The 15,856-nt window shown below is 37.7% G+C and overlaps 1 protein-coding gene across 1 annotated transcript in view; it reads right to left on the bottom strand.

The window, feature by feature from the left end:
• Positions 1–15,856, bottom strand: part of DOCK2 (dedicator of cytokinesis 2) — a 292,346-nt gene that overhangs the window by 35,561 nt on the left and 240,929 nt on the right. The window contains exons 34-36 of the mRNA XM_088133619.1: positions 4,672–4,757; positions 1,839–1,995; positions 498–538 (exon numbers count right to left, since the gene is read on the bottom strand). Of these exons, the coding sequence (XP_087989745.1) occupies positions 498–538; positions 1,839–1,995; positions 4,672–4,757 (284 nt within the window). The remainder of the gene's footprint in view (positions 1–497; positions 539–1,838; positions 1,996–4,671; positions 4,758–15,856) is intronic.

The raw sequence follows: 15,856 nt of genomic DNA, 5'->3' as shown, positions 1-15,856 counted from the left end.
TTGTGCTGCAAAGGTTTCTATTTCTCTATCTGAATAGCTTTATGCTGCCCAGCAAAAACAACTCCTGTCATAGAATCTCATTTAATTGAACAGATTAAAAAATATTGTTTCTACAAACAGATAATTGATTTCTATCTAATTCCAAAACAAAGACTACAGTTGTTGCAAAATTTGTGACAGACGGATTTTATTCAATTCAACACAGTCAAAATGTACTTTATCTACCAATTTTAAATTATCATCCTCTTTGTTTAAATTACATACCCTCTTCTTTCCAAAACTAAATAAGGCAGGTATATGACTGAGCAACTCAGACAAAATATGTGTTGAGCGTTTGCAGAACAACTAATAATATATCTGGTATAATATATATTTGAACTGAATAATGTATAACCAGATATTTACTATAAATCCATGTATAAACCTGAAGATTATGTGAATAAAAACAACACTGATCTCTTCAGTGACAACTGTAATCAAAAGGGCAATTACTATACCTTATATACATCTCTTCACGATTAATCTCCTTGTAGAAATTCTGGGAGGAAAAATGAATGAAACGTGATTACTTCTGCGCACAATTGGGATGGTTCATTTTATAATATTCTTCAAACATGCATAATTCCTTATTCAGGGAATAATTTTGCTTTGTTTCATTTCTAAAATCTCAAAGCTTTCAATTAAGGTTAACATAAATATGCATTATTTATACATTACTGCCCACTGAAACCAGCGTGGATAGAATTCATGATCATCAAAGTCATAAGATAGAGCAGTAAGTTAGTATCTGAGAGCAATCATGAGGATTTTAAAGGATACTCTGACTTGCATAGATGCAAACTATGGAAAGAACTGACTTTCATCACAGCAATTGTTATTAAAATGTTTTTGCTTGCAAAAAATGAGGAAAGATAAATCACTTAGATTCTGAGAACTACAGTAAAGCTGCATATACTCTCCTGCTGCATACTTTTTCCTTTATAGCATGGATATATTGAGTACACTGTATTTGAAACAGGCATATTTTTGTATGGGACTATATCCCCATCTCCACTCAAATCCATATATTACAAACTATACTTGGCAACAGAAAAGATAGTGGAGAAGATGGTGATCAGCTGAGAATGACTTGGAGGGAGGTCAATTTCCCTTTGGATTGTGGATTAAATAAGGATTATTATGCCCCAGAGAGATGTAGAATAGTCTATTAATATAAACAGTGAGTCGTGAAGTACATTGCTCAATGAAGTACTTAGCTCATCCATGTACTCATTAGGTATCCTGCCTTCCCCTTAGTCTTAGCCCTCCATTCACAACATAAGGACAGTCATTTTCATCTATCTTATAGTTCTTGCAAATTAATAGAATTTACCCAGAGCAATCTCAACATTCAAAAAGCGCTACATACATTTAATTACTTAATTAATTCAATTCATATGGCTATGCACTTGAAATTCTGCCTGCAACTCCTGGCAGAAAACAGCATGAAAAACAGCAACCCAGAAAGGAGAAGAGAATACGTACCAAGACCTATAGCGTGGTGTCAAATGTTACATCTCTCTATGTGTATTCTGCATAGTTATGTCATTGTTTAGTGGATGAAAGAAAGTTTCTATTTTAAATTATAAAATTTGGACTAGACCGTTGGAGTTTCCCTCCCAAATAAATGGCAACAGCCCAGCTTCCATTTCCCTGCTGTATAATCTATAATAATGTCATGTCATTATAATGGTTGTTACCATTATCCATCTTTAAATTACAGTAAGGGTTTGTAGACTTTGTAAACTGCTTCAGATTCAAAACTTCAGAACTTTATGCAACTTTAAGGTACCACATACCAATAAATTCACAGTGCAGCTCATACGATTGTCCTTGCTTTCATCGTTCATCACAGCACGGTAATCCAGTAGTTTTTCCAAAAGACCTTTTATCAGGCTTACAAACATTTCAACTGACTTTGCGATCTTAGGATAGCTTGAAGAACACTCAATGAGTCTGAAAATGTAAAAGGAAAACAACGAGAATCTGCATGACATGTTAGTACAAATTTGTGATCGAATGAAGGAAAAGGGGAGACGAGATGGCGAATGAACGAATGTGTGTGTGTGTATCTTAATTACCTAAGCATATGTTCTGGATTTTCATTTAAATGGCAAGCCAGATACGATTTAGGGCTGTGCAGTAATCTGATTCAAAGGAGAAAAGGGGACTCTGAGCACATGTGGGGCACACAGGTTGTACCTGTTGGTACCTCCTTCAATCACACATGCTTTTGCCCGAGACTGCACCCATGCAAGCCCAGGAAAAGATGCAGAGTCTTTAGGATGTGGCAACAGGTGCGCCATGAATGCTGTCATGTGTTGTGAATTACTCTTCCCCACTTGAATTCCCATTGCTGCATGACCCTAACACTTTTTATCCATGCTCTAAAATACCTTCTCTTCAGAAAGCCCAGTACTTCTGGGATATTTGGGAAGAAAACAGGAGTCATGTCCCCAATTATTCACTCTGGCTATTCCCAATCAGGGATAAAAAATATAGATGAGAATCTATAATGTGTTGAATTTCATTAGATTCTGCCATCTCACGTAGCAATTCAATTGAGCAGCACTGAGAAGTGTCAAGGTGAAATACTGCAAAGCTTTCTGCGGCATTTTCTAGGCACCTCTATAATTTTGAAAGTGCAGATGATCATCATTTTATACATTCCAAGACAATATTTTTCCACAGATGCATTTAACATCTTCTCTAAAATTTTTGTATCTGAAAAGAACTCTTCCACTGTAGAGGTTTGTGTTTGATTCTTGTACTAATCTCTCCCATTAAAAGACTCCTTTTATCTGAACATTGTAGTTTCTAATACATGTAGTCAGTGTAGTTTTGAAACAGCTGTTCCATTCTTTAGGAAAAATTAAACATCAATATATTTCAATATGATAACTAACAGTTGTTATGTGACTTTAATATTCTTGGAATGAATCTATTTGGGTTATATTTAGTGTTACATAAACAGCCAATCATTTGTACAAGATGGCTTCCTCTTACCCCATACCTTCCCCTTCAAAAACAGCCTAAATCTGTTTCAGAGAATAGTTCAGTTCTCCTGAGGAGATCTGTAGTGTAGGATACAAGATAAAACTGTTCCAGTACCACGTTTTATTCTCCTGGCTGACTGATATATTTGGATAAAAGCTCTTCTGCTTTTGGTTGTTTGCCAAGTGGTGCATAGTATAACCCTCAAGTTCAAAGTAATTTGCAAATATTTTAATTTATATTTACAAGTATTATAAATTAAGAAGTAACAGACAGAGATAATTTAGTCTGCAATCAAGTCTTAGGAGTAGAAATTGCTGGTATGGAAATAGCCACCCAACTAATCACAGTTAGAAAACAAAAGACAATTGATGCAGCTTTACATATTTCATAAAAATGTTTTTTCCCTGCCAAAATGTACCTCTGAGATCAAAATGCTCCCTTACAAAATGTTATTTCTTGGAAGGAAGACCAGATTTTAGTGCTTTCCTAATATGTCCCCAAAGGCTGGGCAAATGGAACTGTTGAACTGGTGGAGCTTTTATTATTTTCATTTCACCTCAATTCTGTGTACTCTAAAAACAATACTCCTTCACAATTGTTTATTCAATAGGATGTTGTCCAATGACCAGTCCCTTACTATGGATGACCCAGCTGAATTATGGGAGATTCAGAAAAAACAAGGTAATCTTCACATAGCACACAATTGAAACAAAGGAATTTGCAGCCATGAGAGCACACAGTAATGACACCTATTTGGATGGCTTTCAAAGAGAAAGACACAATTTTCACGGAGGATGACTATCCATGACTACAATTAATGATGGCTATATATTATTTCCAGAATTGGAAGCGACATATCTCTGACCACCAGTTGTTGGGAAGTACAAGCATGAATATCAACATGTTTTGTGGGTGGGTTTCCCATTGGCATCTGGTTGGCTACAGAGGGAAACAGAAGGAGATATATCTTGGGTTTCTTCAAGGAGAGCTTGTCTCATGTTCTCATTTCTGTTCAGCGCAAAGGTTGGATTAATCTCCATGGTAGTGGCTGACAGTCTTCTGAACACAGTAGCAAGCACAGGATTTATTACACTAAACCAGAGAGTGAGGTGCAATCCACCCATACTAATAAGTTTCATTGCTGTGATGTGCCTTTCCCCCTTTCTTTCTGGAATGGTGATGTCTGGAAGTACCTGAGATTTGCTATATGTTTGGAATTTTTCAGGTGCAACGTTTTTTAATGATTTGCTGTCTTTCAGCATCTCTTGGTGTGCAGAGCATAGGCAAATGCTATACTTGCTACTGTTTGATTAGGGATAAATGGCACAACTGGAAAGGCTAGAGAAGAAATATATGCTGTTATTTCTGAAGGGACTTTAAAAACAGACCATGTTCTGCACAGAGAATGATCTGCAGTACTAGGTGTGGTTACATTACTGATACAAAGTGTATATAGGACTTGGTTAATAAATCCTAGTAGGCCCTAGAAATATCTGAGTAACAGAAGGATTGAAGAGAGAGAGAGAGAGAGAGAGAGAGAGAGAGAGAGACATTTTCAGTAGTACACACTTTTAAAACAAATATACAATTTAAAATATAAAACATTTGAATGATGTATTCCATTGTTGTACTTACATCGCCTCAAACAAATGCAGATATTGCTCATCTCCACGGCCTCCTTCTACCTCATGATCCAATTTTAAAATTATTTCATTTTCAAACTGTTCAGAAGAAGGAAGCAAAATCATTAAGCAGAGCACACAATTCCTTTTTGGAACTAATTCTTATAAAATTGATAGCTTTTATGGTACTCATATGTATATCTCCCAACTGTAGCACATAAAAGTCAAGTAAGTTTGATTTTAAAAAAAGGACTATTCTTCTAATTATCACTAGGGTTGTAATGGCATTAAAAGGAATATATGATTTCATAACAACATACAGAAATTTTTTATCTGTGGAACCTTATTTTCTATGTCTTCCTAAACAATTAGATCTTGTGAGAAGAATGAGTTCACAATATTCCAGGTACAATAAGGTATCATACATTGCATGTATGTATTTGAATTAGGAACAGCATAAAAATATTCTAAGGTGTTTGAAAAACAGTTTTTGGATGTCTGTCTATACTGATATTTCTTTTAACTTTTTTAAATGTGTAGGAAGCGAATTCCAAAATGAAATGTGTGTGAATGATCTGGATGACGGGATTGTTGACATAAAATTCAGAGCTCTGGCCAACACTGAAGATGACTGAATTTGCAGTCTAATCTGGACAGATTGGAAGACTGGGGTGACAGGAATAATATGTCCATTAACAGAGAGAAGTGTAAGATATTACATTTAGGGAAAAATGTAGGACACAACATAGAGGAAGGGGGATTCACGGCTTAGAAGTATTACATCAGAGAAGGACTTGGGAGTGGTCCACTGACAAGCTGAACACAAGTCAATGATGTGAGGCAGCTGCTACAAGGGCTAATCAATCAATCAATCAATCAATCAATCAATCAATCAATCAAAGTTTATTAATTGGCCATATCAAAATTCAAAATTTCAAACACAAAGTGTTAATAAAACCCAATGTAATAACAAATTAGGTAAAGTGGAAGTAAAATACAACAGTTAAGTATACAGATAAGTAAGAGTACAAATCATATTTCCATGTCACTCCTACAATTTACCCCAATCAACCCCATGTATACAGATCTTAACTGTATTGTTTTACTCAGATACTGAGCTGTATTATATGTTATTTTCAAATTCTGACCACACATAAGATATGTTGTTTTAATATGTGGTTCCCAATGGGTCATTCGGTTAATGTATGATCCAAGGTACATATCTCTCTCCTTCTAACAAGTTACAATCAAATAATATATGTGCTAAGTCTTCTATCTCTGATGCTCCACAGATACAAGTGCATTCATTATAAGGGATACAATGGAACCTCCCATATCTAACCATTGTATCAAGCTGGTCAAATCTCGCTCAGGTAAATACCTTCCTAAGGTGTTTCGGCATTTGTGTCTTTAAGTAGTTGGCAGTTTGAAAAGTTTGTTTATATAGGCTCAGCCATTTCAAATTGCGAACCGCACTCTACAAGGGCTAACACAGTTCTGGGCTGCATCAGAAGAAGCACAGGATTAAAGGCATGTGAAGCATGTGAAGTGACTATAGTGGTCTACTTAGCATACCTAGAGTACTGTATATGATCCTGGGCATCACATTTCCAGGTCAGAGAGAGTTCAGAGACCAATAGAAGGAAATATGTGTAGCTCAAGGTTGAACTGTGGAGTCCTTGGGGTTCTCTGAGATTGGTTGTTTTCTTGCAAACATTTTGTTACCCAGCTAGGTAACATCTTCAGTGCTAGAATGGGATGGGGTTTGCTCTCTGTTTATATACAGTGGCATGCCCTGCCAGTGTTGGTGGGGGTGGGGGTGGGGGTTTTGTTTTGTTTTATTTTTTCCTTCTGGTAGTTCCTTGATTAGGGTATTGTTTACTGCTTGATTGTATGTCTGGTGATCATCTTGGTGTTAATCTCTGCTTATCTGGGTGATGATTGCTGGTGAGGAGATGTTTTAGTCTTTTGTTTTCCTTTCTATTGTCTCTTTTGAATAGTGTGTAGATGTTGTTTAGGATAACACTGCCATACATCAGAAACATCTCAGAAACTACCAACAGACTATTACAACCACATGGCATCTCCATAGCACACAAACCAGCTAAAACTCTCCAAAACATCTTAAGCAAGCCAAAAGGCCCACTAGCCCAAGAAAAAAAAAACAGGAGTCATCTACAACATACAGTGTAAGGACTGCAACAACCACCATGTAGGACAGACAGGCAGAAGGCATGCACACATCCATGAAACCAACTAGCAGTCAGAAGACATGATGAAAGCTCCTTAACAACACATAGACAGACTTAACCATAGTTTCAACTGGGGAACCGCAGCATCTTAGACCAAGCTAAATCCAAAACTGTGAGGGAATTTTTGGAAGCTTGGTATTCAGACAACGCAGCCATCAACAGGCACATAGAGATAAACAACATCTACACACTATTCAAAAGAGACAATAGAAAGGAAAACAAAAGACCAGGACATCTCACCAGCAATCATCACCCAGATAAGCAGAGATTAACACCAAGATGATCACCAGACATACAATCAAGCAGTAAACAATACCCTAATCAAGGAACTACCAGAGGGAAAAAATAAAACAAAACAAAACCCCCACCCCCACCCCCACCAACACTGGTAGGGCATGCCACAGTATATAAACAGAGAGCAAACTCCATCCCATTCTTGTATTGAAGATGTTACCTAGCTGGGTAATGAAACATTTGCAAGAAAACAAGCCAACACAGAGAACCCCAAGGACTCCAGCATTCAGAGAATGGCAACAAAGATGATACAGGAAATTGAGGACATGCCCTATGGGGACATGTTGAAGGAATTTGAGATGTTCAGTAACACTTAAGGGAGACATGAAAGCTGTCATAAAGGGAAGATACAGGGAAGTTGGCAAAGATCTATTTTCCCATGAGCACAGAAATTAGGACCAGAAATAATGGGTATAAGTTGTGCCTGTCAAGATTTCATTCATTCATTCATTCATTCATTCATTCATTCATTCATTCATTCGTTCATTCATTCATTCATAGATACATACATACATACATACATACATACATACATATATATATATATATATATATATATATATATATATATTTCTAGTAAGATCACTAGAAAAGTTTACTTAGAGAGGTTATGGGTTTCTATCTCTGGAAGTTTTAAAGAAGAGACTGAAAAGCCATCTCTCATGAACGGTTATCCTCCACTCTACAGAGGGTTGGATTAGATAATGCTCGTGGTCTCTTCCGACTCAACAGTTCTATGATTTATTATTCTATGAATTGGGAAGATTTAAGCCTTACCAACTTTTTTTTTAACATTACAGAAAACAAATACTCTGTAAACTACATGCACACACACACAAGTACAAATGATATTATATCAAGGGCAAGCTACACTGGGCAAGCTGGTGGTATATATTGGATTCTGGGCTATGAGAAATTAAGCTGCTGTTGCTAAGCATTTTGCTGTTGATGCTTATCATCACAATTTCTGGTGGCTTAAAGAACTGCAAAAGAAAAAGAAACAGGCATTCCTGTTATTGTTCAGCAACACTATGGGCACCAATACACTGGCTGGTTGCATCACGGATATACCCTGTATATGGTTGTTTCAAAGTCTTAAGATAGCCAGTTCTGTATAGGTTCACATTAGAATACTAATTTTGAATCAAAAGGTTATTGGAGCTCTTTTGAAATATAAGCTGGTGCCTGATCAAATCCTTGAGGAAAGTCTAAATGCCATGCATTTATAACAGCCAGTTTGGAATAGTGGTTAAGGCACCAGGCTAGAAACTGGGAGACCATGAATTCTACTCTTACCTTAGGCACAGAGCCAGCTTGGGTGACTCTGGGTCAGTTACTCTCTGTCAGCCCTAGGAAGCAGGCAATGGTAAGCCACTTCTGAAATCTTGCCAAGAAAACTGCAGGGACTAATCCAGACAAGTGCCAGGAGTCATCACTGACTCAAAGGCACCCCCACCCCCGAAAATCAGCTTTTTAAAAAAGTAATGTCATTTTTTGAATATATCAATATTACTATAAAACTTTGGACATCTATTCAGATATATCTAATTATGTAATACCAATGATCTGATATTATTTTGTTTATTACTACTAATAATCAGGTTAAGCCCTAAAATATGAATTAGCATTCATTAGCACTAATTCTAACAATAATAATTAGCAGCAAAGCTTGAGCAATAATAATACTAACACAGTATACCTTAAGTACCTTAATTATCTTAATTTTAAAAGTTAACCATGAAATTTAATATAAAATCTTTCCCATTCTTGAAAAGTCATAACACTTGTTATATATTTGAGAAGTAACTAGTACATGAGGGTGATTCCAATATTAACATCTATTTATTAAATAGAATGATAAAAATAGCCATTTTAAAATGAGAGTACAAAATAGTGTGGATTAGAAAATATTTTGCTTCTTTGGATATTCTTATATTGAGATCTTTAAGCCAAAGGCCGATTTGCTTAAATTTTTGGTGCATATCTGTACTGACATGTGACTCAGTAAAGACAATTCACGTTGTAAACACTAACTCTTTTATATTTGTTCAGTCAATTCAGAAATTAACTGTATTCATCCTACAGTAGCTGTGATAATCATGTTTGCAACTCCTAAAGTTTAAGACTTCACTTGAATTGCACTGGACCTCCGTTCTGAAATACCGAACTTATGGTGGATGCACTTCATTTAAGTGAGGGAAAGGAAAATGGATGGTTCAATCAATTTTTCAAAATAAAATGAAATTAATATGACTTGCCCTGACTTTCACATACTACTAATATTTCTCAGATGAGACACCCAAACAATACTGTGTGTAAAGGAGAATTCAAAAAGTAAGAAAAAAATCAGTTCAGTATAACATGATAAATTCTAATGCATTCAGCATACAGTTTGCTAACAAATGTTTGGTGAGCATGAAGCAACATTACCATGAAAATGCTAACATTCTTTGCAAATTAACCTCACTCTTCTACCATTATGGAGAAGTCAGTTTCTGAATTTAAAATCCATGTTGTTATAAGAATGAAAAATATAGGCATTTCCTGTGAAGAAGAGAACATAGGTATCTCAAAAACTACTCTGAAAACAAAGAGCTGAAAATTTTTTGGAGAGAGTAAGTCAGAATGACATCTGGATAAAAAGGGTTTTGCTTTAAACTGCTGAAGCACTAAATGGTAATGACCATAGTATTGTGTAACTCTTTTTGGGCAAATTTCACTTGGGTGATGAGTCATTGCTTTTAATTGTTGGTTTTTAAAGGCTGGTGACTTTATGTGTTTAGAGGTCATTGATCCAGTGACTAGCAGCATTTGTTATACAGTTACATTGACGAAGCCAATTTGATGAAAAATTAAATGAATTGTTTTCTTCTGGAGATTTGCCCTTTCTGTCAATGCTATTTGATGCGCCAATGAATCCAAGCAAGGTGCATGTGAAGCTATTTTGCTTCCAGCAATTTTTGCCCAAATCAAATTTCATTGAAGCTTGAAAGTTCAAAGATTGACAAGACACCACCTAATTCTGTGTCTCATAATATTCAGGTGATAAACCTAGGCTGTATTTAAGAAGCATCTGGCAGCTACATGTGCGAATAGCAGAGGCCTGTCCTCCACATGATAGCTTCCATAAGCACAGTATTGCTCAAAACTTTAAAAAATAATGTAAGGAATCCGGCATGTTTGGTGCACTGATGTATAGATACACCTAACAGAATTATATCCAATGATGTCTTTCCATCATCAGGACATACACATCTGATGGAACAGAGTTTTATTCTTCTCTAAATCTGCTCTAGGGAGTTGAATATCTAGGAGAAGACAAGGGGGGAAAAAAGTTTCTTTATGCAAGCAGAAATATGCTTATATCACGCTGGGTGAATGGGATAGAGGAGAGGAATATTCAAGTGGAATGGATTAGAATTACTGTAAAAATGTGTAAAAACAACAACATAAAAATTTAGAAGAACAAACTCAACCCTAGAACAATGCCAGATTTACACAGGCCATTATATTTGTAAATGGTAAACTAATGTTGCTGTTTATGAGGAAATGTTTGTGAAACAGAGCCGGAAGCACAAGCTGATGAACAGAGCAGTAAGTTAGCAATCTTAAAAGATAAATGTTTCCTAATGTGCTAATAAAATATAAACTCCATTTCATAAAAAATGTCAAAATAATTCTCGGTTTGGTCTTAGGCCAGGACTAGGAATATGTTGATGTATCAGGGTCAATGGATAACAAATAATAACAAATTTCAGTCCTGCAATGAAAGGGAAAGCAAAACTTATTATTAGAAAATTAGAGGAATGTGATTGCCTGTTTGGCAAAAAAGGGTCTCTGTAATAGAATAAAGGACTATGTATTCAGGTATGTATCTGAGACTCTTATTATTAGTAATAGAAGGGGAAAGAAACCCATGGGTTTAATACTTATACAAATCTACAACTGAAATGTGGACTAAACAGAAGAATTTTCTCTAGAGGCATCTAATATATATAATTTTTTTCCTGTTCCCCAACCCATCAGCAACACACTGCCTTGGAGTAACTACAGTACATGCCTACCGGATACTTTCTGATCCCAAGCAGAAACCAGAATGTCCATTCTCCCAGGCATTTTAAAATTTAGCATTTAAAAAAAAATGCATATTGCAAAAAAGTTTTTGAACTAATCTATCTGCTTTTTCTGCTCTGACTTTTATTTTTATCTTTTATCTTTTTACTTAAAAATAGCTTTTATTTATTTATTTATTCAGTCAGTCAGTCAGTCAGTCAGTCAGTCAGTCAGTCATTCATTCATTCATTCAATTTGTATGGCCACCCACCTTAAACGAGTGATTCTGGGCAGTGAACAATCATAAAATCAATTAAAACCAAAACACCATCACAATATAAAAATAAATAAATACATACATACAGCAGCTAAGAAAATATTATAACCCATAGAGGTTAAAATAACCAAGAAACAGGGCCCTTCACACACTTGGGGCCCCAGGCCCGGGCACATAACCAGGTCTTCAAGGCCTTACAAAAAGCCAACAGGCTTGGGGACATCCTAATCTCTGGAGGGAGAATGTTCCAAAGGGCAGGCACTATGGACGAAAAGGCACATAGTGCCTCCTTGTCTCTGCCAGCCAACATTCCTTAGGTAGCAGGACCCATAGAATGCCCAACCTGCCAGACTGGATTGGATGGATAGAAACAACTGGGAGAAGACAGTTCCTCATGTAACTGTGTCCCAAGCCATGAAGGACTTTAAACATGACAACCAGCACCTTGAATTGCATCCAGAAGCACAGTGGCAACCAATGCAGCTCACAAAGCAGTGGTGTTACACATGCTGAGTAACTGACACCATTTACTACCAGTGCAGCTGCATTCTGCACCAGCTGAAGCTACCGAATACTCTTCAAGGGCAGCCCCATGTACAGCATATTGCAATAATCCAGATGGGAGGTCACAAAGGTATGAGTGACTGTGAGCTGAGCTCCTGGTCCAGGAATGGGTGCAACTGGCACACAATCCAAAGGTGTGCAAAGGTCCTCTTAGCCACGGGTATCACCTGCTTTTCCAGCAGGAGCTGTAAGTTGAAGAGGATCCCCAGATTGTGCACTGAGTCTGTCTGAGGCCGTGCCACCCTATCCAGGACCAAAGTAGAAAAACCTGGAAGGCCCAACTACCCATAGCCACTTGCTTGGGTTGAACCGAAGCCCGTTGCACCCCATCCAGGCCCCTACAGCCTCCAGGCACTGGGACAGGACATCCACAGCATCACTCAGGCAGCCTGGGGTGGAAATATGAAGCTGGGCGTCATCAGAATGTTGGTGATACCTCACCCCAAATTGTTGGATCACCTCACCCAGTGGCCTCGTGTAGATGTTAAATAAGAGGGGAGAGAGGACTGAGTTCTGTGGCAACCCACAAAGTAGGTGCTGTGGCTGGACCTCTCCCCCCATCAACACCAGCTGGAACTGACCCTGGAGGAAGGAGGAGAACCAGCACAACACAGTGCCACCCACCCCCAACTCCCGAAGCCGGCCCAAAAGGATACCAAAATCGATGGTATTGAAAGCTGCTGAGAGGTCAAAAAGAACAAGGATGGATGCACTACTCCCATCCTACTCTCATCAGAAGTCATCCAAGAGTGCAGTCAATGCCATCTCAGTCCCATCACCCCACCTGAATCCTGACTGAAAGTAGTCCAGATAATCCTCTTTATCCAGAGTCTTTTGAAGCTGCCATGTGACCACTTTCTCCACAAATGCAGACTGGATGAAAGCTGTCCAGATTAGTTGGGTCAAGCGATGGTCCTTTGAGGAGGGGACATACCACCACCTCCTTAAGAGCTGGCAGGACCACCCCCTCCCTCAAGGAAGAATTAACCACCACCCAGACCCAATCACATGTCCTCTCCTGGGTGGCCTTGACCAGCCAGGAGAGGCATGGATCTAACAGGGAAGTGGCTGAACTAACAGCTAAAAGAATTCCTTAGGTTCAATAGGATTAAACTCCTGCCCCATAACCTCCACTGGCCCTGCCCCAAGGCTGGACTCCAATGCAGAGTGAATCCAAGCAACTTTATCCACTAGATGTCTAGCATATACCTCACAGCAGCCCTGTAAGTGAATCCCAGAATTGCTTCCTTCAGGTAGGGTCTGGGCCACCCAAAATAGGGCTGCTGGATGGCAACCTGCAAATGCAATAAGGGCAGATAAATAATTACATTTCCCTGCCCTTACTGCCACAAGGTAGGTCCTAATAGCAGCTCTAGCTCAAGTTCAATCATCTTTGCTCTTTGTCAGAAGCACTGTAGGCATCTCTTTGCCCTCTTCAACTCCCTTAATTCCTCCATAAACCAGAGAGACTTCTGGGATCCATGGGTGCGGAGAAGCTGCTCAGGCATGATCCGGTACAAAGCTCCAGCCGCTCTCTCATTCCAGGCACCACCATGGCTTCTCCGAAGCAAACCTTCTGGAACAACCCCAAACTCCCTCTGGAACCCAGTCAGGTACATGAGTCGTCTGGGGTGGGCTGATCTAATAGGCCCAGCATCCTTGCAGAGGGGGGTGGCATCAGAGAACTGATCTGACTATTTTGATTTTCATGGGCTGTAAACTGCCCTCAAAAAGTGCTGTTTTGAAGGACATCCTATAAATAAATAAAAATGCAAACTCACTGAGCCAATCACCTTATTTTTTTCTGGCACTGAATAAAAATCATTTGCATTTAATGCTAAATCAGGTGTCAAGACCTGACCCAGCATTAACATCTGCAAAGTAAATATGGGCCAGAGATGTTTATCTGATTGTAATAATAATTAATACAAGTCAAAGATACCAAAGGTGTATCAGTACTGATATTCTTTGCTTTACAATGTATGGAATGGAGAGTTTGCTCCCAGTTCATTTTTTATGCCCATTACTTTATCTTCATATTTGCAGGCATTTAATGCTTCCTGCCTTAATGCACCTACCTGGATGTATTTTTTGTTCATTTCTATTTCTTTTTTTGCTTTTGTTTTCTTATGTATAGATTCATCTCTACCAGTTCTTATTAGAAGAACTTCACCTCTTCTACCCATCATGATGCAGTTTTCTGCTCCTCTGCATCTTCTCTCAACCTCATATTTCCACAAAGTTGTCTTTTTTTTTTTTTTAGAAATGACTACAAACTCATTTCATCCACCAGTTAAAAACTTCTTGCTGGTATCCTCTGATTTCTGTTATTCCTCTGTTTCTTTTTGGCTTCTCCTTTTACATTTGTCCTTTGCTACTTAGACTTTACAATTACTAGGCGGGAAGCATCACATATGTAAGGTCTGCTCAGCTCTTTAGACGCCCTTGATGTTGTTAGTTAACCTGCTTAGTCTCTTATCAACAATATTGGAAAATGTGTCCTTAGGAAAACAAAACAAAACCTAACTGGAAATGTCTACAAGAGGTAGGAATGTTTAACTATATTTGGTGGACCTGCAAAAAAGCCAAGACTTTCTGGAACCAGATACATAAGACTTTACAAAATATTCTAAAAATGACTATAACAAAAAAGCCAGAATTATTCTTATTGGGAAGGATAGATGAAGAGTTAGAGAAGAGACACAGACAATTATTACTATATATGATCAAAGGATACCAACGATAGAAGAATGGACAGTTAAAATAATGGATTTAGCACAAATGGCCAAATTAATGGATTTGATGAAAGATAAAAATATGGTGGACTTTAAGAAGATATGGCAACCATTTTTTGATTATCTGATGTTAGTGGGAAAAAATGATGTATTGATTACTGGTTTTGTATATTAAAGAATTGTTTTAATAGAAATGATAGTAAAATAGATAAAACAAAGACAAGAGATTAAAAGTAATATAATTTACTTTTATATTTACAATGTTTGATAGTTGGAAACCACATTTTAAATGGTTCTTTTGGTGGGTTTTTTTTGGTTTTTCTTTTTTTCCCCTCTTCTTCCTTCCTTCCTTCCTTCCTTCCTTCCTTCCTTCCTTCCTTCCTTCCTTCCTTCCTTTCTTTCTTTCCTTTCTTTTATATGTCCTTGTCAGATTTATGTTTGTAGATCTTAATTTTCTATATTATTTGTTGTACTTAATGTAGCTTGTACATAGCATTTTATAATAAAGACGTATAATAAAATAAAAAAAAAAACGAAAATGGCTCTTCTTCCTTCTGTGTGGCTTGGAGAATATGCTTCCTCTAGTATCAATGAAAACGTTTCCCTTATGTCTTGCAACCTGGGAACAAGTGAGGATTTCCATCCTGATCATGGCTAGAGAAAGCCTAAATCTGTTTTCTGCACATGGTGGGTGTCCATTAGTAGTGCCTTTTCTCAGGTTGTGTAACACATTAAAAGAAAGTCACAACACATGTGGTGTAACATAATTTGGCCCTTCAACACAATGACAGCTCATTGCAGAACCCATTCTATCCACAGTAAATGAGCAGAAGGAATGACTTCTCTGTCTAATGGCGCAATGTTGCTGTCACATCATTGCCTGGCACAGAAGTAAAGTATTACTTGCATTGCCAGAGGTTGCCATAAAACAGAGCAGTCTCTGTGCTTGTCCTGCCTCCAGACTGACAAATGATGGGAGCCAAGGGATTAAAGCTAAAGTGTGATGGGAGAGATGTGAACATC

This window comes from Python bivittatus, unplaced genomic scaffold (genome assembly GCF_059951505.1).
Source record: "Python bivittatus isolate LINGU-HERP-01145 unplaced genomic scaffold, Pbiv_v1 ctg000080_np1212, whole genome shotgun sequence".
NCBI classification, from domain to species: domain Eukaryota; kingdom Metazoa; phylum Chordata; class Lepidosauria; order Squamata; family Pythonidae; genus Python; species Python bivittatus.
Note: the sequence above shows the minus strand (reverse complement) of the source record. Positions and strands in the feature narration are given on the sequence as shown.